At 38.1% G+C, this 25,146-nt stretch overlaps 1 protein-coding gene across 5 annotated transcripts in view; it reads left to right on the top strand.

The window, feature by feature from the left end:
* The window catches only part of CADM1 (cell adhesion molecule 1), a 213,259-nt gene extending 188,414 nt beyond the window's left edge, over positions 1–24,845 (top strand). Inside the window, exons 9-12 of one of the 5 annotated variants that reach the window (XM_067310229.1) lie at positions 1,276–1,308; positions 8,489–8,542; positions 20,274–20,405; positions 22,012–24,845. In XM_067310229.1, coding sequence (XP_067166330.1) covers positions 1,276–1,308; positions 8,489–8,542; positions 20,274–20,405; positions 22,012–22,130 — 338 coding nt within the window. In that variant the 3' untranslated portion in view covers positions 22,131–24,845. Of the gene's footprint in view, positions 1–1,275; positions 1,309–8,488; positions 8,543–9,880; positions 9,929–20,273; positions 20,406–22,011 lie in introns of those variants that run through there. The other 4 variants (XM_067310230.1, XM_067310234.1, XM_067310231.1 and 1 more) reach the window with 4 other exon arrangements.
* Positions 24,846–25,146: the final 301 nt, after the last annotated feature.

Genomic DNA, 25,146 nt, shown 5'->3' with positions numbered 1-25,146 from the left:
CTGTAGGCATTTGCAAAGTTACGGTTATGTTCTTAAGAGGCAGCCCAGCACGTGCGTGTGATAAAAGGAAATGCTGTGTCCATCATAGAAACAAAGATATGTAGAGCCAGATTAAAACTAAGAAATAAATTTGTCAATAAATAAGTCAGTATGATAGAGAATGGGAATGAAATGTGATTGGACCCATTGGTATAGAAGAGTTTGAAAATAATATAGGGTGCTGTCAGAATAGAGCTGTTCAGAAGGACCTTTGAATTCGGGTCAGTCTCTAAAACTGCCTGTTCCTAAAGCCTGTGAAGAGATGAAATGTCTCTCAGTTGGCAAGGTAGCAACTCCAAGAAGTGACCTGTGGCAGGCAATAAATAGGAAGTAAAGTCAGCTTCAGATTAACAACCCTAGAAGTGATTTGTAATTCAAATATATTAGCCACCTAAAATGCACACATGCACGTTCACTTGAGGATTTAGCACAGAAAACTGAAACTAGTGTCCAGAATTCACGAAGTCTTTCTCAGCAGAAAGACTGATGATAGCTACTTGCACTTCTAAAATAACTTTATTCTACCTTGAAAAATCAGGCATCTTGTTGGTGTGTGATTCAGTATAGCCAAGGCAAAAAGGCCACTTATACGTTTAGCATGCTATGAGAATACTAGATGTGTGAGTTCTAAGAGTCTTTTCATTTTTATCATCTGCTTCCCAACTCTAAAATGGTCTGGATGCAGAAGTTACGCCATGTATTAAAGTGCTTGGAAGTTTCCTGCATTGAATGAAGGAGGAGAAATCTGAAACTGATTCATTCAGTGACCTCTAACTAATAATCAGGTAACTGGAGCAGACACTGGAGGGAACATTCTGGTGAAGGCAATGTTTGAATGTGTAAAAACTATTTTTCCAGTGTTAGCTCTCTTGTCCTAGTCTTGAGCCTCTGTTTGGTACTTACCAGCTAAAGAGCTGGCTTTGGTGTGTCCCTGCCCCATCTCGTGTTTCCCTAACTCTGCAACCACCAGTAATTGTTCTGCTGCCAAGGCTCCTGGAAAAAATGCAAAATTTACTGTTTTCCTCAGGCTTATAGCTTTTGAACTCGAGGCATGTCTTCTAAACAGTGCAACTCACTTCAAATGCTTTTTGCCTTTCATTTTATTATTGCTTGTCACGCAATGTTCTTTGAAAGCTTGCTCATATATTATCTGTTCCATTTTTTCCATTTTCCCTTTTTTTGCATGCTGTTCCTCCTGTTTCTTCCCTTCCTCCAATCCTCTGTTCCCGTGTGTAGACACAACGGCGACGACAGAACCGGCAGTTCACGGTTGGTATCACATTCCTGTTTATCTTATTTCTCAGCACTGCTGAGTGGCAAGACAAGCCTGGGAAGGGGAAGGAAAAAAAGGAAAATGTAGTCTTCAAGGGAAATTCATGTTTCAAGTGGACTGATCTCATAAATATAACATAGTTTTTAAGGCTTGAAAGGATGCTTAGTCTTGTCATTTCTGTTGCAAGTTTCACAGCCAACTGTTACAGTTCTAGGCAAGTACCAATTTCCCAAACCCAATGGAAACCATGTGCATAGAAGAGTAGCACAAAGGAAGCAAAAGATTTTTTTCAGTAATCGAAATGATTACCCCAGCAAAAACAAACATTAAAAAGAAATTTGGCTTTTGAAAATATGAGTTCAAATTTAATTTTTTAAGAGATGCATGAAATTTTCAGCATTTCTCTTTAAGTTTATAAGAAATTGAATCCTTCAGCTGTTGGAGATGAGTAGTATTTTTCGTATTCTGTAGCTGTTCCACAGAAGAACCTCTCATCTCATAGGTCAGGAGTGAAGTTTTCATTATTGCACTGCAGAAGGAGATTTTAAAAACAAATAGCAACACTTTCTTATCAGTATAGCAGTCTAGCAAACTAACCCTTCTCGTCTGCTCAAGTAAGTCTAGCTAACAGCTTGACAGCTTCCATAGCTTCCTATGTTTTTAAAGCAAGCTTAAATAATCACTTCAGGCTGAAAGTTGAGCATACAGATTTTTGGCACAAACTTACTTTTAAGCTAAATAACCAAAACCTCTGATAATTTTAATTAATACCAAGCTATATTTCATGCTCATCTATAATGCAGACTTTTTTTTTCTGCCTACTCCTATCAAGATGTATCTTTGATTATAGACAGAAGGGAAGACTGAGTAAGGCAATGGTTAAGTAGAGCTGCTGCATATCAAAAGGAGGGGAAAGCAGTTCCTGTACCAAATAACTTGTCTGCCTGGATGCATTTAAAAAAAATCAAAGCATTCAGGCACACTTATGTTTTCTATACATTGCTGATCTCCCCATGTATATTATGTTGTAGATTGTCAAGATTCAAAGCAAATAATTTCATAGCTACTGCAGTGGATGTCACTGCAAAGTAATAACTAAAGTCCAAATGACATCTCATCATGCACTACATTAACAACTGTAACAGTCAGGTGAAGCTAAAATGTGAATTGCCCAACTATCAACCCATGGGGAAATCCTTAAAGAACTGAATATGAATACGGTAGCATAGTTTAGTTAAGTAGCAGCTGAAAAGAGAACTTGGTAGCTTGGGGTAATCATTAAAACCACAGTAGATTATTGTTTTGGAACATGCAAAGGGTTGATCACTAGGAATAAAATCACAGGAAAATACAGATAAAATATTTAGCGTTTTTCAAGGAGGTGACACTATTTTCCATGACATGTAATGTAATTAAAGATGGATGATTCATTAAGCACTTATCCCAGTAGTCCAAGATCCCGCTGTACTAACTAAATGCAGTGACTAAATCAGCTGGATTTAGAATTTCTCCCAGGCCATTGGGGATGTTGCCATGCAGCCGAACTGCTTAGATTGTCTTTTGATTTAGGCCTTTGCAGTTCCCCTGAAAACTTTAGTAGGAGTTTTAGGGTTTGGAAACACCCTGAGCTGGCACTTGAGTAAGGTGATGTTTTTGAGCAGAGTTAGTGTTGGCTTTGCTGCTCTATTCCGAAGAAATTTGCAGTCCTGTGCACGTCTTCCCCTCCCTCCTTCCCCCTTTATTTTTTTTCCTCTTCCTTTCCTGATTTCATGATGAGGCTGTTGCACAGAACATGTCTCTTTAGGATGGGGGCATACTGATCCCGGAATAAGTGAAGGCCTACAGCAAATACATGGGGCATTACAAGTTCTTATCAGAGGCTGCGCAAATTTTGCGAGTGGTCCCCTGAGCTGTAGCTGAAACAAGGAGACGGGTATTCTCAATTTCACTGCTTCAGGTGGTAAGAGTCTGACTGCTCTTGGAGGTCACAGATGAGCACTTTTGCTTGCTTACAAGTATCTGAAAAAGGAAGCTCAGGAAAGAGACAGGGCGTAGTTTGAAAGTAAGCCAAATGGTCTCCGTTTTTGTCAGTAGCCCCTGTAATACTAATTCTTGTGGATACTTTGTGCCATACAGATTTGTTTACGAGGCATCACTGAAATCCATCAGCACTTTAAGGCAGAGAGTTGTCAGGCCAGAGTCTTTGCCACCGTAGTATTTCAGTTTGGCTGAGATGCTGTGCCTGTTGTGCTAGAATTTGCAAAGAGCAGGTAGAGGTATCCAGTTAGAAGAACAAAGCACACTGCAACATCAGAAGATGGCACAATCCCATCTTTTTCTGTTTTTATCAGATAACCCTAGAAATGCACAGATAGATGTTAGTTCCCAAACTTGGGAAAGCTCAGACAGTTCTGATGCTAATGTGACTTCTGTGTAATGTTTCAGCAACCCTTTTCTGCCACAAAATTTCCTTTAACCTTTGGAAGAACCTAGACTGGGCATGAAGAAAAACTTGGATCAGAATTGTCCCTGTAGCCATAACAGTGAAGTGCTCACACAGGATGATGCAAAAGGGGAAAACACAACATTGCAGCCAAGTTGTCCATACTTTTAATGCAATTCCTGATGGGTTTGATCAGTTTTCCTTATATTGAGGAAAGCAACAAAAAGCATGTATTTAATTCAAGGAAGACCTCTATCTGAGTATTTTAACCTCTGTGTGGGAGGACTGCTTCTGTGATGAGGCTGACAACTTAAATGACAAGCAATGCTAGTCAAATTAGCTGTGACAAACTTTTCTGCCTTAAAAACCAGTCTGTTTTGTTCTAAACTCCACTGCATTTGTCCTCTTGGGGTTCTTTTCCCATGAAGACTTTGATTTCTTTCCAAGCTTGTGTTGCTGGAGTGTGTATGGAGTATACCAGGTGTTTATGTATGTTGGCCATTTGTTCTTACCAATCGGAGTGAGCATGTATGTGAATGACTAGAAATGCATGGGCATGAACTAAAGCCAAATGGATTTTCTCCAAAAACAATTTTAAATGAATTGGAGGGAGGGAGGTGGGGGGACACAACAGTTTGATAGCAAAGAAAATGAAATGTAAGGCTAGTGTGGAACCAGCACAATACTTCAATCTGGGAAAGGATTTTTGAGTAACTGAATTTTTTGGAGTGTATCCTAGAGGACTGGGGGAAAAGGAGTCCTGTATGTGTATGCATGAAAAAACGGTAGCAAAATCCCTGCCATTCCTGTTTCCTTATGGAATGGAATTAACAGCAGCAATGCATGAGTGACTTAAAGCACGAACATTGTTAACTCTTTTGTTTAAAAATGAGAGCTTAACTAAATTTTCTGATGCACTTTCTCCTTTCTCTGCACTGTTCATTGCCAGAACTCCAATAACAGCATGGTCATGGCCAGCAGGAAGGCTTGTGCTTCTGCTGCACTGCAGTAAACTGGGTTTACTGAACTTAAAACCCGTCTTTCCTTTTATTTTGTACTTCATGGTGTCAGAGCGCCAGTGAGGCTGAAGCACTGGTGCATTTTGAAATCTCGGTTCCCTGCCTTTGTGCAGTCAATGCAAGGGCTGAACTTGGTGTAGCAATGACAGTGATGCCTCTGAACGCCTACCACCGCTGAATTCAGAATTTCTTTTTTCCCTGGTTCCCTTTCTTTTCTTCTCTCCTGCCCCTTCCCTGCTAAAAATCAAAATGTAAGTGCTGAATTGCTCAAACATTATTACTCCTTAGCAGGCTGTGGAGCTTAGTCTTATAGGGTCCCGGCCCTTTAAGGATTTTTTTCATGGGACTATCCAATTCATTTTTTTGTCTCCTGTATAAGAAACATGTATAAAAAGCCATGACCTTATACATGCTGATTTCTTTACTACAGCAAAAGTAATGAAATAATTTCATAACTTTTTTCCAAGTTGACCCCAGCCTATTATAAGCAAAGACCTTAAATGGCTTTTTAATGTTTTTGAAAAACCACAAACAATGCACACTGCAATTAATTACACTTGCTACATACATTATGTGTGTATGTTTTTGGGCATCTATATATGCATACACTAAAATGACCTTCAGCTGAAGATTCCTGCTGAAAACATACGTGTTGCAAAGACGCACCTTAACTCAGTGTTTGGATGACAGGGGGAGCATAAAATTGTACTTCAGCTCCCTCACTGAGGCAGGAACAAGATCTTGCTGTTTCAGCATGGGCAGAATTTCTGCTAATACTAATGAAAAGATAGGGTGAAAAAAAGTCCTCTGAAGCTGGCAAAGCAGGAAGTCTGTAGTAAAGATTAATATTATGAAAATATGCAAAACAGGAATGAAGAGTGACAAGAAAATATGTTGTCCATAGCATAACACAGAGAAATTATCATCTTATAAGCAGGAAATACTTTCCAGAAAGCCCACGTGGATTTTTAATTATGATCTTAAAGTTTTGTATAATGTATTTAACACTACTGTTTTAAGCTCTTGTTTCTTTTTCTAATAGTGCTGTCTCTGAAAGTTAGTTTTACCTTGTCTCAGGCTGAAGCCAAAAGCTCAGCCATGCCAGAGCACTAGTCATTTTTCAAATCTTGCCAAATTATACAGCATGCAAGGAAAAAATGCCTCAGTACGTGAACATTATCAAGCAGTCGTGACTGTCCAACTGCCTTTTTTCCTTTTAAAAAATGTCCTACTTAAAAGTGCAACTAATAGTGAAAATATTTCTAAATATATTTTACAGACCTAATCCTTGGGGCAGTTGAATAAAACATCACAATCTGTGCACATTTTAAGATCTCTGTTTAGTATTGTAAAATACATAACAAAACAGAATTCATAATCAGTATTTACAGTTTCATACAAAAGAGAAATTACATTTTGCTTTAAAATTAGAGATAACTTTGGAAGAAGTACAGGGCCTTACTCTGTCAATAAATCTGTGTAAATAAATGGTGTGTTCATTTAATTGTTTAAATATCTGTATCAGTCTGTAGGAGATGCAACTTGCAGCTTGTTGATTGCACCCTTTTAAGATTTATTATTTGACAGAGAAATTGTATCTGAGTGAAAAGTTAGCTTTCCTTTATATAAAAGAAGTTGCAGCCGACTTCGAATACATTCTGATCAGAAGTGAAAAGAAGGGACTTTAATAGCTGATATGAAAGTTTAATGAGAAAAATCAAGAAGTAATTTACCACATACTTAAAATGCCTCACAACACGTTTTAATACTGTTCAGTGACATTTTTAAGTATACCAGGTGCAGGTAGAAACTGAATTGCTGAATTGTTAAATTTTCTCTTGGAAAAAAAGATTTTTTTGCTTCATAAAAAATGCAACGTTGCCCTTTTTCGTTATTGAGAAAATGTAGTTTCTTTTAAGTGAAAGGGAAGACTGTACAGAAGCAATTTTAGGGAGATAAAAATTGAATGGCTCCTCTTCAGAGCACAGGTTTTCATGTCCAATGCTTATGTGAGTCAACCCTAGCTACATTTATATATTATGTTATGGCAAAAATGGGTGGCTCCCTGAAATCCAGTAGTGGTGCAAAACCAAATTTATTGCCGGTAATCTAAATGGCTTCCCACTGTAGAAGATAATTCAGATAAGATTCCAGGTGACTTGATGTATTTTAAACACTGTCACTGAAAATGAGTTTTATTTTTTAACAAGCTATATATATTGCTTGCTGCCTTCCAGTGGGTGACAAATTTGCATGTTAACATAGTTGTTATTTAAAGGAAAGCCTAGCAAAGTTGCATCTCTCTAACCCCTACTGCTGGCCCCCTTCCCAAATGTAACAAGCAAAGGAGGGGGGAGAGACTGTTGTTCCTCGGTGCCCGTTCGTTTTTTTAGGTTGCAGGTAAATTGTCTCTGTGCTCCGCAGCCCCTGTAGCTGTGAGAGCTCATTCTCTGGCTTTATCCCTCAGCACATTAAAACTACGTTAGGCATTTTGTTGCCAGTTTATAACAACTGAACACCTGAGTGTATTTACCACACATCATAAATAAGTCCAAAATTCAGATCAACATCCAGTAGCACTCATTTGATCCATTTTACAGATATTTTGCTAGTATGGAGTTAATATTTAGCTGCCACTTGATATATTAACTGATAACTGACTGTATACCTGCTCCCCTTCTAAAACTTTCCCTAATTTTTGACCCAGCACTTGAGGATTTTAACCAGTCATCAAGCTTCCGATGTCAGTTTTCCAAATGAGTATTGAGAGGAGTGTCTAGTCATGAAAATATTTTTTTCTTCAGTAACATGTTTGGCATTGGAGCTTTAGCATCCAGGCAGCTGCAAGGGTAATTTATTGCAAGCACCAGTTTTCTTTAGTAACCCTGCATATTATCCCTTAATTAAATAGATTTCTCTGACCTTCAGGCACTTTGTTTTGCCTTGTAACCTTTGAAAAGTGTCAGTGTAAATAAAGTAGTAAATGGTAAGACTGTCCTCACTAAATGTTCTGTCCTCCTATGGACCCCTGACAGCGTTTTTCAAACAAAATATAACAGATAACGTCTTTACAATGTTAGTTGCCTTTCGTTGTCGCAAGTTTTTCCTTGTCCAACTGCTTTATCAGCCTTGAGGATAGATACTTCTTCCGCAAATACATCAAATTTGGGAGATGAAACAAACGTTTTTGTCAGATTTATTCACAGAAGATATAGCCTGCAACTTGCATTTGCACATGCCTTACAGTTTTGAAAAGTGATCCACAATACTCATTAATCGATAAATTAGATGCTTGTTAACACTGCCAAAAAAAATTCAATTTGTGTTGAAAATTGGAAGAAAGTTTTACATTAATACATATATATTTATATGTACATACTAAATAGATCTGGAATAAGTTGAGAAATTGTCCTCATTTGACAGTTTAAAGACTGAATTTAGGGATTTTTGCATGCTGTTATGGATGAGTGATTTTAATTCATCTACATGTTTCATGTGTTAACAGTGTAGACTGAGGAATGTTTCTGACAGTCTATCAGTAATAAAAGTAAATGATTGGAGAACTGTATTACAAGTTAATCTGCTCAAACCATCAGAAGATGGCAAGTGTTTGACGCATTTTTTTTCCCCAAAAAATTCATCCTCAGTTCTTAAGTGTGTTGTTTTTGTCACTTGAGGAATACAAAGAAAAATGAGTTTGTTTTTACTTGTAAGGCTTTACTCAGTTGCCAAATTCCGCAGAGGAGCTGGACTATGGGGATCTCTCAGGTAAGGGCTAGTAATTAGGTAAAGCACTACTATTAAATCTAGATACTGGTTCCACTTTAATTTCTGCATCTTGGCCATTTTGCATTATATAGTTGCTATGGTGTAGTTATTACTTAAATGTTAAGTCTTTCCACTTAGTATACTACTACTCTGTTGGGATTTTCCTCCCCTTCTTGATATTGGCACTCTTTATATAAAAAACATACTTGAAAATTGAGTGGGAGGTATGCAAAACAATGATTTATATTTTGGGTTGTCTACCAGCTACTGTGACTTCAGTGGCTTGAGATAATTTTTTGAATGCTAATTTAGAGAATGGTTGAGTTGAAATTTTATGTTTGTAAAACACAAGGATGCTGTAATCTGTGCAACTGTCCATAAAAATACAGCCTACACTAAATCAAGGCTGCTTGGTAACTTTTCATAACATGAATATCAGAATGGGGATAAAAAGGATGCAATAGTTCTGTCATCTGAGGCAAAATCAATTAAATGAACCTTTTTTATCCACAGTAGACTGAAAGTTACATAAATAGATCTTTATGGTTGGTCCTTGAAAATAAGCATTAATTCAGATTAAGAAATAAATACATCTTGAGTGGATGATTTGGGGATGAATTATTCAAAATATGGGTTATAACTGTGGTGCAGACATTGTATACATCTGGTCCTCCAATGTTGTCAGAAGCTCTCTTCATAAGTACTTTTAGAAATTAGCCCTTCGTGTTGTGCTTTCCACTTTTTATTGTCTCTGCAGACCCGGTGTAACCTTTGTCTGGCTGCGAGGCTTAACAACATGCATATTCTGAGGCTAAATGTCTGCCAACTTAATCACGTGGGACTTTTAAATAACCCAAGAAGTGGGCTGCGCAAGTCCCCCTTCAGGCAGTGGGGACAGGGCCTTGCCTGCGACAGAGTCGCAAAGAAGTAACACTCGTCCCTCTCCTTGAGAGACTCCTTGCCCTTAATGAGCAAAGGGAGCACAGAGAAGAGCCCTACCAAAGAACATCTTTAATCCAATGCTACTCCTTTTTCTAGTTTAAAAAGTGAAGAAAAACAAAAAGAATGCTTTTTCATGGAATGCTTTTTTCTTCTAATCTAATCAGCAGCATCTCTTTCCGTGAGCTACTATAGGTATGCTTTGGCCAAGAGGTTAGAAATGATTGATTGATTTAGTATGTATTCTAACACCTGAGCAATACTAATGATTATTATTGCAGGCCTGGGCCAGACCTCGTAGGTAAGAAGCATTAGGTGTCTGTTAAATATCACTATGTGGACGGAAAATAATTGTTTTGCTCTGATAAGCTTTATTTTTTTATTTGTATTTTTTTAAAGAAAATACACATTTTGGTGAATGAACAGAAGAACGGGAAACAATTCCACAAAGGAATTCCTCAAAATGGGTGTCTGCTAGCAGTCCTGTCTTTCCCTTAAGTGAATCTTTCTCAACTTTGTGGTAGCAGCACAAGTTAAGTGTAGCATGCCATTGAGAAATGGATAGTACTGACTGCCTGGGGCATGGGCGGGGGGATTATATTGTTTAATTTTGCTATAACACTTTTGCTGCAGTCAGTGACACATTCTCTTTTCTCAAAAGGTTGTGGATGTGTTGAATGGCTAGCATGTTTCTCTGAAAATATTTTTTTAACTTTTTCATTTTTGTTATTTTTGTGAATATTAAATGTATGGCAGAATTTCTTTAAAATTTTACACAATGTTGTGCAAGCACATCTGCTGTCCCTATCAAGCAGGTGAGCAAGCATCCTTTGCGCACTAACATACACCCATTTTGGAGCATCGGTTCTGAATACTGATTTTTGTTTCCTAAGAGTTTCAAAATTTTGTTTGTTGCTATCTATGCCCAAAAGGGAATTATACCAAGTCAGATATGCCAGTGTTGCTGGAAAGCAGAGAAACAGCCCCGCAGCATTCTCTACTATGAACAGAACTCTGTCCTCCATCAGATAACTCATGCCCAAACTTTTGAGAAACTGAAATAAGATCCTATTTGTGAACTGATGTCAGCAAATTTGAGCTGTCAGACTAGTAGTACAGGTGAGTTATGCAGCTAAGCTATTTGTCAGAAATACCACCCCTTCCCGCTCCCCTGAAGCTCCACTCCTGGAATAAGTTCAGTCACATCTGCCATACGTATGGGTGTTGGGAATAGTTGGGAACCAGCATTCAGCACGTGAGGCTTCAAAGATGTATGCTCCCACCTTAGATTGCCCCAGGAACTGTCCAGGAATGCCTTCCTAACTGTGAATCACTGTTGAAATGTAGTATAATTAAATGTGTCCGTCCTGCTGCAGTGTTTGCTCAGTGTGCTGTTCATTTCAGGTGCTCGTATCCTGCTAAATGGTTCAACGGAGGCTCTGCCAACTGTACAATTAAGTAATGCATCTATTGCCTTATATCCAGGTAGCTAGTTTCCAGCGGTGTATTAATTTTTGCCGATTGAGCTGTGTATGTCCATACCACTCAAATGTTTTGTTCGTAACAGAAAGATCCTACTGTATAGAAATGGTTTGTCCTGCACTTCTGCAACACAGAGCGATTTCTTCTTCAGCATTTTTTCAGCCCAGTACAGGGTTACAGATATACCCGCAGTGCTCAGTCCCACATCCTAGGCCACGGTGATGGATGTGCATGCGTGTGTATGCACACACGCACTTCCCTTGGGTGCATTATGGTCTTTCTGTTTTGCTCAACAGTGTTGATACACATCTTGTAAAACACTGAACAATCAAGAAAGACCTGTGTAGCCTTTACATCTGGTTTGATTAACTAATCAAAACCTGATTAGCACCTTTGTTCAAGTGGGATGCTGATTAATCGATTACTATTGACTGAAGTGTGGCTCCATTTTCTAGCAGAGAGAAGTCTGAAGAAACAACCAATAAACATTGAGCACCTGTCATAGTGATAAAATTTATTAAAACAAAATGCATTCTTTTTTATGAAGTGATCTTGAAATGGGTCACTGAAGGGGAGCGTATTGATTGAAGAAGGATGAACTCCTTGAATTTCTCTAGCTTAAATTAGACCAAATTCAATTATAGTATGACAAACAGGTTAACACTACTCTTTAACAGTCCATCAATAAATTAGAGTAGGGGTAGCACGCTTAATGCTGAACTACAGTAATGAATAATATTATCATTCCTCCTGTCATATACAGGGTAGTGGTTTCTGTCCTCCCTGGTTGTAGATAAATATTTTATAGTTTCTGAAATAATGACAACCCCCTCTTCCCTCTGCTCTGCCCACCAAAAAACCCTCAACACATGTATTCTAGTACTGCTCCATTTACTGGCCACCTTAGGTGATTTCTAAAACTTCTTTCCACAAAATAAATTTAGCCAGAAAATCTTAAAAATAAGGTTCATTGTGAAAATGTTGGTGCTAGCTTTCTTAAGTTTCCTCATGATTAGCAGAGGGAAAAGTTGGCTTACCAGTATTTTAGAAGCACACAAGTGACTTAATGTCATTAGCACCTAAATCATGGCCAATAATGAGATGTGGGAGCCTAAGTCATTTTCATATTTTAACTGTTTAAAACTTTAGCATGAGAAAAAAGATTGCTAAGTTAAAAATTCTTCAAAGAAATGTATTTAGCTTTTCTTTTCCCTCACATGATCCAAATATTGCATTACCATCTGAGAAGCACTGTAGTTATCAATGGAGTTAATGGGTATGCATGTACATACTGACATTGTCCTACATCCATAGCTTAAAATAATTTTCCCCAAGAAACGGAAGACCTAGTCCACAAAAATTTTGTGGACGTGCAGCAATAAATTCAAGTATGTCAGAATTAACGGCCATTCTACATGTTCACAAAAAGCTCCATCAATTTTCTGCTTTTACAGTGCAAACGTGCATAGAATAAGCTTCAGAGCTGTCACAGATACCCCAAAATGCTGTAAAATGTTAGTCTACAAAATATAAAGTAGGAAGGAAGATGAGAGAGGAGGGAGACAGGAACTCCCACACAGCAGGTCCATTAAACTGTTAGATCAAAACACTGTTTCCTGTGTCAATATGGAATAGGTTATGTCTCTAAGTGCTTTGTTTGTATCATGCCTCAGGTGTTTAAAAATAGAGCCTTAGTCAGAAACAGTGTGGGAGCACAAAGGGAAAAGGGTGAGATATATTGTTTGAAGTAATAATAATACCAGAAGTTGTCCTAAAGATGAACCTGACCCAAGGGGTCCATGCTGGAGGTCAACCTCAGATCCTGTGGGAAGGAACCAACCTCACTTCTTTCTCCACTGTCCAGCTATTGCCTTGAAGCACTTGAGGATGATTCTGTGTGCATGGAGCTTTTTTTGACAAAGCTCATTATAAATCTGGCTTTTTGAGCTTTAAATGACCTGGTCCGGAAACTCATTGAGGATTGAAGTTGGTCAGTCTGGAGTTTTTCAGCTCTGCTGCAGGCTTTAAAAATAAACTGATTTGTTCTTAATAGGTCTGAAGCTTTTAAATCAGATATGAATGAGGTTTAAAATACTAGCAAGTAAAGTAAGCTTCATCCAATCTAGTCTTTCTCTGAATCTTGACATGCTGCCACTTACAAAATTGAGAGCTAGAACATTTTTTATATATTTATATATAGAATTATGTATATATAAAAAAATGTATATCAGGTATATAAAATGTGTGCATATATGTACACATATATAAAGCCCCATTAAAAACAATCAAGCAACCTTTTTATTGAGTAGTTGGGAGGAAAAAAATATCTTCCACATCTAAACCTTGCTTTTTAAGTGTTTGACCCACATCGTTAGAACTTTGCTATTAAAATCTGCCAGCCTTTTTTCATACTCTTGAGACAGTCTGCAATAAACTAGTTATTTATAAACATTTACAACTGCAAAATTTTTTATAAAACTTGATTTCACTTATACCTTTCTTTTTAAAAAAGAAAGGCAAGAAAAAAAACATAAAAGCAAAACTAAGAACCTGCAGGTCTAAAATCCAGGTGTTAGTTGGGTATGGTATCTACATGGAAAAAATAACCAGCATGCATGTCTGCCATGTGTTCCTCAGTATGATTTCCCTGAGTCATTTTGCATAATCAGATATCGGTGCTTACAACTATTGTTTCTTGTTGTCTGCCCTCCTTCTCGCAGGAGGTAAAAGTGAGACCACTATGGATTTTTTCCTTAAGCCAGGAAAACAGGTAGGCGAAGTGATGAAATTGGACAGACTGGAGTCTGCTGTGTGTATGCTGTTAAGTATTTAATCTATTCTGCTCAGGATTCTAAAAATAAGTTACCTGACTTAGAATGGTGTCATACAGGAACTAGTCAAAAATGCATTTATTTGCTGTGTATGTAATGTTTCACGAATTACACCTTTTTGTTTAAAGGAAAACTTCAGGGTTTTTTGCTTGAGTGCTATAATTTCTTTTTGTTGATTAAGATAGCAGTTGGTTTAAAATAATAAACTAAACCTAATTTAAAGCTACCAAAGTCTTTTATTGGTCACAATTTTAAATGGGATCATAGTGTGCTCTGCTGCTTTATATTGCTCCGCATCTCATGCGGAGAAGTACACTGCTGCATTAGATAAGATTACGACATCCCCCTAATTCAAGGCACAATCACGGTATTTGCTCAAGGGAAACAGTACAACAGTTTAAAAACAAAATTGCTTTTTTCCACATATATTCAGTTATCCGAAGTGGGCTGTACCAGATCACTGGAGTTTTCCTTTAAGGTGCTTTGATATAATCCAAAGGACCACCCTATGAAATTTGATTTGACTGAGGTGCAGAGTAGCAAAATAGGTCTGCATGTGGTTCACAACATGCAGCAATGTCTGTATGTTTACTTGTTTCTTACCTTCTTGCATATCTTCCCTTCTTCTACTCCCTCCCTTTAAAAAACAAAAAAGTAAACCAAAAAATAAGACCATAACAGAAAAACCCAAATATTCGATTTAAAGGCTAGCATGCTCCAGTATATATTAACATCTTAATGGGAAAGCTCTGCATGTATACATTTACTACTCTCTGACGAGAGGGAATTAAATGTCAGAAGGATTTGTAGCATCTATAATTGAATTGGTGCTGAGAAAAGCAAATCTTAAAGAAGAATAACATATTAGGATTAGCAAATAATGTGGCATTTTGTCAGCTCCTGCCATCTAGTCTGTTCCCTCTTCAGTAATAAAGTTATGATTTCTTTTTTTAATCATAGATATGAAGCGGGAATAGCTTTAGTGAATAGGCAACAGCATTTTAAAGCAGATGCCTGTTTTTAAGGTCAAGTCTCTCTTTCCTGGCACAAATTTGGGGAATTACTCCCTGCTTCACAGGCCTAACAGTTACCAAAGAAACGGTGTATGACATCAATTATTAATTGTTATCCAGTATCAAATAATCTTCCACTTGAGCCTTTAGTGTTACTGCTGAAATAAGACCCCTTTTTCAGAGTTTGTAATGGAGCTGTTAAAGTAAGGAAGCCACTGCAGCCCAGCAGTCACCACTGTCAGCTGGGGCATTTTTAGGATTCTGTGTGCAATTTACACATTTTGGGTTCTGTTACAGCAGCCATTACATGCAAAAATGGGGTGGTGGAGTTTGCATGGGTTGGGGCTACAGGTCCTTATTGACAAAGCTTATACATATCAAAAGGCTGGCTGCATTCCCACCTCGCATGGGAATATTGTTTTCTTCTGAAATGGGGTGCTTACAGAAAATGAAATAGCCCAGTCTACTGTTTGTGGCGCATGCTGATTTGCTTCTAGAGGTGTCCAGAATTGTTGGAGATTGGTTATATCTAAGAGTAACAGTCAGCTATTGGCTTTAGCTTGCCTTCTGCATGGAAAGTCAGAACTTCCATTCATGTTAGCTACAAAGTCTCCTGTGACGGAGTCATCATGGGAATAAATAAAGCGTGTGGAAATTAGATGGACAGTAAAGGCAAAGTATCTAGCAAAAGGAATGGTGTAACACCAGAATAACTTGATTAGGGAAGGTGCAAAATCTCCATCACTGGGAAACTTTTAAGAGTTAGATTAACAAACCACTGTTAAGAATGATGTAGACATAGTTGCCCTTGCCATGAGGATTGCAGTACCTGGCGCCTCAAAGCATCTTCAGACACTGCTTTTTGTGTTTCTGTGACCTGATGCAGCCAGTGGGTTTTTTACCATTACATCAGGCACTTGACATTTGTGAGTTGCTGTTAAAAGTGGATAGGGGAGAACAGTGATGTGTAAATGTGGCTGTATATGAAAGAGGAATAATTGAAGCAGATGAAGATGTGACAAAAGAGGAAAACAGAAAAAGATCATGACCTTTAGATAGTCAAGTAACTAAACAGAAACCAGTCCTGCCACTAGACAGGGATTTTTCTTCTGGAAAACCTCATTCATAAATACACTCTGGAAACAAAAGCAGAAGGGACTGATTCCTCTGCAGGACTATCTAAAATTTCTGGCTATGTAATCTTACAACTTCAGATTGCTATCACAGCAGCCTTCTGATTTGGTAAGGGGTTGTCTTAGATTAGTGGCCTTACATGGTAAGCACCATGCTGAAAAAGTAAAAACAAGACAATAAAAGTTCCTGGGAGTCCCAGAGCTTGTGGGCTAATGAGGATTTCTACTATCTTATTTTTCTGTTTAAAAAAAAAAAAAAAAAAAAAAAAAACCCTGAGACTCCCAAGTCATGAATTTTCAAAAAAATATAATTTTTTTAAAACAAGCTGCAGATAGTTCCAGTTGATGCCAACAGTGACCAAATTGATGCAACATACAAAAAATATGAGGAAGATCTGATGAGTGCAAGTATTTTAATGACACATTTATTGTAAAGACAGCTTCTGTCTCTTTGGGTTGCAGGAGTCACCAGGCATTCACTATTCCTAACAGTCTGTATCACGATACCACTGTCCCAGTGAAAACAGACCCCCTCCCTCCCTCCCTGCCAAGCTGCAAGATACAGATGAGTACATCGCAGGCCAAGGGATGGCAGTTTTGTGGGAGACTTGGCAGATAAGGTGCAAGTGCATTGGCAGTGTTACTTTGGCCAATATACTATCCTTCAGGTGAAAAAATTTTATGAGTTCAAGCAGTAAAGTAGAAGCAGGTGTATGAATATATTTTGCTGTTAGATTTGACTAATATGTACGGCACTTCCAGGGATTAAATATTGAGGGCATTTGCAGTTGGACATGAACCATTCCTTTCAGTTGATAATCTAAGCTAAAAATGAACCTACTATCTTTTAAGGCAAAAGTATGCTGTTGACTGCCTCACAGAGTTGATATTAGATGGTTTGCAACTACTAGACGTCCTCAGCATATGACATTTAATTTTTATTTAATATATAAACTTGAAGGTGAATTATTTAGCTATGCACATAATGAAATAAACTTGCAGCTTGCACTTTGCAAAGCTCTGTTTTAATAGAAATAATGGTAGTGCATGTCCTAGTGGAAGAAATCATATTTAATAAACTCTTCTGGCCAGAACTGTTTCTCATGCTTTGTGCAAAAATCCCTTCTCAGGGAAACACTGACTCCGTACTGTTGCCTTAATTGTAAATTGAGCAGAAACCATAAAAAGATCTGTCAAACTTACAGCTTTCAGCACAGCATTCTAAATAATACAGACCTGATTCTCTGCAACTGTGATTTGGTACAACTGTATTGAGGCTGCTGTTGCTAGGATGAGGTGCACCAAATGAAAAGTTCAGGTTTTGTGTTCCCAGAACTTTTTAAATTAATGGTGATTAATAATAAAAAAAAAAGCATCTTGATGTAAAATCTTGCTCTGAACATGTTAGAGAGTCAATATGGTGTGTTTATTCTCCTCAGCTGTTCCAAATGTCAACAAGATATTCAACCTAGTTTGGGATACCTCTGTCTTTAATTTAGAGCACGTGAGCATAATGTGGTGTTAAATGTCTAAAAATGCGATAGCTGTAGCTGCAGTGAACACAGCCAAGGGACTTCGGTGTGGTAGGTTAGTCAAACATCAGATCAAAGAGACACTTCTTGGACCCAGTATACTTTTTACTATTGGCAAGTTACTGAGCAGTGTGTGCACTGAATGCTTCATTTGAAGATAAATTGAAATTTTTGTTGTGCTGGTAAATAAAATGGAATTTGTCTAAAGCAGCTACTGCAGTGGATGAGCCAGATTTGCTTGCTTTATGGAAAGCAAATCTTTAAAGGCCTTGATTAGTTGTGCTAAAAGTCATGATGAGAAGATTTCACTTTGAGCGTGAGCTACCTGGATCACCTAAAGCAGCTGGTATCCTCAGCTGCTGTTCCAGACAAAGATGACCAAGTCTACTGTGCGGCAGGGTAGTCTACCCTTGTCAAACAGCTGCATATCTGTGGGGCAGCTTTCCTATCAACTCGCAGGGATATTCTGCTTCTTGCAAAGCTGCAAATGCTGGGAAGTATTTACGACACAGTCGGTTTCTACTAGTTTATAGAAAAATTCCCTTTGTAGAGGAGGCTTTTTTTGGTGGTTTCAAACAGTAACTAGGAATCCTTCCATGCTCTTACCAGGATGCACACCATTTTCTTAACTGCTTTTAGTTATCTGTCTCCTTTAGAATGCTGTGAAAAACTGACTTGAGAGACAGTAATTTTCATTGGAGTTGAAGCTGTCTGATAGCTCAAGATTAGTTAATTCTCCTTATTGAGAGATCTGTGTTTATGCTTTTTCAAGTGAGTAAAATATTTTATGGGTTGCTGTCCTGATAGGTTTGTCCTTTGAGGGCACTTGTCATTATAATGTAAGAGAGAATTCTGCATTTCATTTTTTGCATTTTGTTTTTTCTAATCATGAATTTCTAAGGAACAACTTGGCTGTGATGTATGTGCTGTTGGGAGACATTTTATTGCAGGGGATTGATCACAAGGCTTTAATGTGCTTTCGCATTTTCCTGGCATGTTCTTACCACAGTTAAATGACTCTTATTTAGATTATGTGGAAGCAAATATTTTTGGCTTACAAGGGAATCTTTTTTTGCCACACTTAGTTTAGCTTATTGGATAAATTGCTGAAGGGGATTCATTTAATCCGGTGTTAATAGGCTGTTGTTTTGTTGCTTAATGTGCACCTAACTTTGACCTAATTAAACCCTGCCATCCCTAGCCTTTGCCAAAGCTACTGCTTTTAAAAGGTTATTTGAAGAAATACGTGAATTTTTTTTTTTTGGAGTTAAATTGTTTTAATTAAAATGCACTTTATAGGGCTCTTGGTCACAAGTTATTTACTTACATCCCTTAGTACTTAATCTTAGAACAGAATTGGAAATATCAATAGAAATTATAAATCCTGGGCTCCTGCTTGAAAGCATTGTATCAGGTTTTGGCTCAAAAGAGCACCATTACCTTTAGCTGTCACGGATCTGTACGCTTGATCGATAAACTTCAAATATTATTAGAGGTGGAGGCTTCAGAGATTTGCTCTGTTCTTTGGAGAGAGACGGAGATAAATCTTTCTTAAAAATTGACTTGAATTTGCACTCTCAGTCTTCCTGGTGAAATGCATTTCTCTTAGGTGTCTGGGCAACTGCATGCAGGACAGATTTATAGGCCATGTGCTTCTTGTAGTGAAAGATTTAAATGGTAAATCCTTCACATATGACTTCACAAATCATGTAAAGTTAAAAGATTTTTACCGTTTCTGTTGCTGCTGTGCTTAAATTGTAAGGTATGGCTAGTAAATCATTTTAATGGAGGTGTCACGCTTGACTCAACAAAAAAAAGAGAGACAATGGTTTAGCTTCTATTCCAAAATGTTAATGTATTAATCAAGGGGAGAATAATTGTTTTTTACTACGTTATAAATCTCAGTTGCCACTAGAATTGCAGTGAGGGTTGATGTAGTTGCTTTCTTAAATTAAAATTGTTTACACTGCTATACATTCATTTTACATGGCAATAGCTCATTCTGGGTTCATTTTGGAGTTGTTCCTCAGCCAAATAAGTCATTCCTCTCCTGGGTGATGGCATCCTAAGGGAGAGATGCTTATAAAAGAAAATTAATCGCACGGTGAGGTGTTAAATAAAATAAAGCAGTTGGAGGCAATGTGCAATTATTGCTCACTATCTGTTTTTGAAGAGGTTTTTATGGTTTGGATTAAGAGTTTTTTCTTTTCACACATCATTAATTGTATTGAACAGAAAAGGTTGTATTTAATTACTTAATCTTGGGTTCAGGGTTTCTTTGGTGGGGGGAAAGAATGGTTGTAAATGCATTTAGAAAGCCTGGCTGATTAATTTTTGGTCATGCAGTTCCTTGGGCTGGAGTAAAACGTTAGCAACAGGGTGGTTGTTATTGTCATTTCTACAGCTAATGATTAATATTTATATATTGTATTGCTATTCCTCCCTTTAAATCTAAGGAGCAATATATAGGGAAATTTTCAAAAATATATATCCACCAATGATTCCATGTCTCCTTTCCTCTTTCTTTCCCTGTCCTAGCTTGTTCCACATGCATAGCATAGTGCTGCTGCTGCTTGTAGCAGAAAATACCTTGCAAGTTGATTAGCCAGATCAGTTCTACATTGGACGGGCCTGCCTGCTCCTTTGCTTGAACTCATCTGTCTAGATAGCTCAGTGCTTTATCCCTTTTCCTTTTGAAAGCAAAAGGGTGGCTTTTCCAATCCTGAGGGCAGCTGCAGCCAAAACCTTCAAATTACATCATAATAAGTCCCAAATTCTTATTCCTCTTCTAATCTCAACAGATTCTCGTGCAGGTGAGGAAGGGTCAATAAGGACTGTGGACCATGCAGTGGTTGGTGGTGTTGTGGCCGTGGTCGTATTTGCAATGCTTTGCCTGCTCATCATTTTAGGGCGATATTTTGCAAGACATAAAGGTAAGACAAAGACTGCAACTAGAAAATCAAAGGACTTGTCATGTTTCACCTTGCTTGTGATGTTGTTCTGTCTAATACGAGAGACCTTTTAGTTGCTCTGGAAAGTCTCTTAAAAGGCCTTCCAAATGAAAAAACAGGAAGACTACAGTAGGTGATGAATTTTCTGTGTACCTGGGGCTTGAGCATTAGGACTTCAAGATAAGGAACAGCGGTTTGCCCAAGATCCAGACTTTACCTGTGATACCTTTAGTAGACTTCTAGATGTTCATACCAGTTGTGAGGCACTATCCCTTCTAGTCCGTCTTAGTATGAGGGTACAACAGAATACCCGACAAATGAGGTACATTCTGTTTCTGAACTGACACTGAGCATCTGTTCTTCAGCTGGCTTGAGATATACTGAGTTCTTCACAAGGAACTCCATCACTCATAGTACCTTTTGTTACAGTCCAAGGTGTTACAGGCAACTGTGGGGTATAATGGTGTGCAGAGGTACACAAACGCAACTAATTCCTGAAGCTTGCAGTCAGCATTTCTGCAGCCTTCGCAGCACTTTGCACCACTACAAAACCTAATTGTCCTGCGCTCATACAGAAGTGTCATTTATTGTTTTGGTCAGTGGTTTACATTGTACAATGGCCCATTTCAGCAACTTTTTACAACTTGGAGAACAAGTCAAAACCCACAAGTAGTATGACTGTTCCAGCCTGTGTGTATATGTATGTGTGACTACTTGTACAAAAAATTTAATGTTACTCTGCATTTAGTTGGCGTGTTTAGAAAATCTGACAGAAGAATGGGAGACTGCTTATGGCAAAGAGAATAATGCTGAGAAGAGAGGAGAAAGGGAGATAAACTAAAGCATGTTAGGAGAGAAAGTGTAGATAAAAGGTTTGTCCCCTTTAAAGTGCACAAAAGAATTTTACCGTATTTGTTTGCTTTCGTGTTTGGGGAGGGAAAATAGCTCTGTGGCCTATTTTCTTTTGTGCACTAAAACATTATAAAAACAACTACCCAACAATTTCAGAGTAGGGGCATGGAAGCCCAATCCACGGATAACCATTGAGGCCCTGTGTCCTGTGAGAACTGCCAGCAATGACCTTGCCTAGACGCTCTAGAAAGCATTTGCCTGTGCTGAACACAACGGCCAATACTGCTGCTGCTTGGGGCTTCAGCTGCTGGCGCAAACACATCGTTGATTTGGGGTTGGCAACGTGACAAGGCTTGGAAATGGCATTCCCAGATCTGATGGGATCAGCCTTGCTTGCTTTGTTAACCCAGCCTTATTTTTCAGGCCTCTAGCCTGGAATTTTAGAAGGCTGAATGCCCAATTCTTATTCAAATAAACAGGAGTTGTGCATCTGAATGCCCCAGGCAAGACTGGAAAATTTCTGCCCTGATGTCTTAGGGTCTGTTGTGTTGCCTTGGTGATTGATTAGTGTCACAGCTGTTTAGTCCTGAGTAACAGCTGCATAGGCCTTGGATTCAGATTTCATTTCTTTCCTGGTGGCATTTATTTCCCTTTCTGCTTGTGACTTTGTTGCTAACTCTCTAGCAATTTACAGAGACCTTCAATGAGTCACAGAACCTTACCACTTCATTTTCAGGTACGTACTTCACTCATGAAGCCAAAGGAGCAGATGATGCGGCTGACGCAGACACAGCTATCATCAATGCAGAAGGAGGACAAAACAACTCTGAAGAAAAGAAAGAGTACTTCATCTAGAACAGCCTTGGTTTCAATGAGGTGTCCAACCGTGGACAGTTACTGGCCCAATTTAAACGATAAAGAGACAGTGATATTGGAAGTTGCAACCAGCTTGTGTCTTTTTTTAAAGAGAAAAAAGGGTGGAGAGTTGTGAGACTGGGAGGGTCCGGGATTTGCTGTGTAAAAAATATTCTTCGTAAAGTACACTCTGCTGTTCGACACCTCAATTTGTTTGGGTTTTATTTTTTTGGCCAAGTCCAGCTTGGATTTAGTTTAGTGAAGTCATTCGCAGAAAATTCTGTGCCTTGTTTTATTTTTGTTTGGGTTTTTCTTGTGGGGGGAGGATGGGGAAGGAAGAGGGGCTTGTACGCATTCTTTCTTTTTGTTTTTCTGTTTTTTTCTTGTTTCCCCTTTTGTATTCTGTTTCTGGAATTGCCTGCTGGGACCCCTTGGAGTAGGTTGGTTTACAATTTTTTTTCCTTTAGTTTTATCTTCACTGTTTTCTGTTCAAAACTCAATCTCATCAGAGGAGAACCAGCACATTTTAGATTTCATAGTTTGCAATTCAGTGTATCCATATTCCATTTTCTCTATTGTCGTAAAGGCTTGGATAAACAAACAATGAGAACCTGTTTGTGGCTGCCCGTGTTTCAAATGCTTTAGATGGTGGAGACTAGAAAATAGGCTGCAACTCAGAAAATGCACTCTTTAGCTGCAGAGAAACATTACTTCACAGGGTTATCTGCAAGTGAGGCATGTCACTATGTGATTGAATCTGTCTTTAATTCTGTGTCTGTAGACTGCTCTCAATACAGGGCACCTCGTGCTGTCTGGACAGGTTTGGAGCACGCAGGAAACCTCCTTACTGTTACCTAAACAAACCTGACAGATGAGGGCTCTTCCTTTTATGCAAGTGGACAAATTTGACTTGCCACAGGAGGGGGCGAAGAGGGGGGAAGGTAGTTCTGCTCCGATTATTTTTGTTGCAAACAATTCTGTTATGCTTTCCCAATTGGCCTTCTCCCTAATTTGCTAGAGAAAGGAAGCCTTCGTGGGGTGCAAAAGGCTGCAAATGAGCAGTTTTTACATTCTTTTTTTTTCCCCTTCTTTTGTGCTTTGCTAGGGAAGGCAGTAGGACGTGGCCTGCAAGTACTGTACATTACAGATATTTGTCATGCTGAGAGAACCAGTAAGAGGCGTGGTGAAACTTTCATTCCTTCAGATTTGAATTTGACGAAGGCAGGAGGGGCGAAGTAGGTCTGATATTGTTTTCATACTGGCCTGCCCTGTATCTTGGTTCTGGAAAGGTCAGAGCAGAGGTGGAAAAAACAGCATGTAGGCTTTTTCAGTTACTTAATCAAAACTCAAATGTTGAGTGTTGCTTTTCTTAATCTCTACTTTTCCTGCTCTAGCCTTGGCCTCTTTCCTCAGCCTTAAGAGCCATCTGCCAACAAATTACTGATCCTTGCATGATGGCAGCCATAGTACATAGCAACTAAAAATAAGTTACCTTGAGCATGTTTTAGATCCAAAACCTTGAGAGAAACTGGACAACTGCCTTTTTATCTGATAAATTAAATGTGGGAATTTGCATTAAAAATACAATGCTAACTGACTTATAAAGCCATAGGTGAAAAGAATTTAGGTATATTAGAATTCTAAGTGACAGATAGCAGATCACAAAGAGAAGATGGTATTAAAATTATATAATGAGATTTTTTTGGTTGAGTAATCTTGGATTTTTGAAAGATACTTTTTTTTTTTTACTGTGGTTATGTGGAAAATGTTTGCTGACTTATTTAAAGGAAACATCGTAATCTAAGTGTCAATGTTTTTTAGGGTTTGGGGAGCATTTTTGTGTGTTTTTTTTTTTTTTAATTACTGTTTTTGGCAGAACCATTACAATGCAGGAGTCTTTTGGGAACGGGATGGCATGAAAACAGAAAATAAATCCGTTCTTGAGCAGTATTCTGTCCTTCCCCTTTATACAAGAAGAAAATCACAAAGAATTTTTTTTCTGAGCAAATTTTGTCAAGTGCAGCTCTTTTCTGAGCCTTCAGCACCATTGCCAAATCACATCATGGTGAAAAGCATTCAGCATGTTAGAGTTTGGGGGGGGGCTTTTTTACTCATTGATCACAGAATTGGCATACTGTTTTTGAACAGCCCATCTTTCTGTTTTGAAAGTGTACAGTAGTGCAGTGTTACCGATGTAACTTTGACTTAAAATGTTGACATGTCTCAGGTTCATGTGTTTTGATTGGTGTTTTCCGTCTCAGGTAGATTGCAAAATTTCGGCCCCACACATTGGAAAAAACGGAATAAAAAAACAGGAAATTATGAATTTTAGTTGTATATTGGTTTATGTATTTTTTCTTCAGTATACAGTGCACTGTTTGAAATGTATTGTTGAGTATTACTTTGTACAGCTTTAGATCATTAGGATTTTTAAGTGTGAAGGAAGAACAAACTTGTTTAAAGGAATATTAAAAATGAAGGATGCGTAACTGATGCTAAACAATCTTGTTCTTTGTTCACCTAGCCTTTTTATTTTTTCCCCTTAGGTCAGTTATGTTTTAAGGTGTCCATGGACGATGTTACAATGTAAGAAAATACATATCCATATGTTCCCATTCACATTTTGTATTGGTTCATGTATACCATTTTTACAAAGAAAAAAGTACTATAAAGTATCTGTCTTCTTAATAAAAAAAAATTAATGTTACAAAACTATTTTTAAATCTCATTTGCACTCTTTATCTCCTGCTGTTATGGAGACCATAATCATAGTGAAGTTCATTCTAGGCTTACTGATTGGTGAAATTACCAAAAAAGGAAACTGTGACAAACAGTTAAACTCTCAGGTTTGATCTACTTTCCTTGTGTGTTTTATCATCATCTTTTCCCCTGCTCTGACAGCCGATTTGAGTTGGTGGATGCTATAGTCCAATTCTGTGCTATTCTTTATCAAAAAGAGCTGTTGGCAGGAAAGCCTTGCTCCTTTCCAAGTCAGGCAAGGAAGATGATGTTCCAA

This window comes from Apteryx mantelli, chromosome 23, assembly GCF_036417845.1.
Source record: "Apteryx mantelli isolate bAptMan1 chromosome 23, bAptMan1.hap1, whole genome shotgun sequence".
Taxonomy (NCBI): Eukaryota; Metazoa; Chordata; class Aves; order Apterygiformes; family Apterygidae; genus Apteryx; species Apteryx mantelli.
Note: the sequence above shows the minus strand (reverse complement) of the source record. Positions and strands in the feature narration are given on the sequence as shown.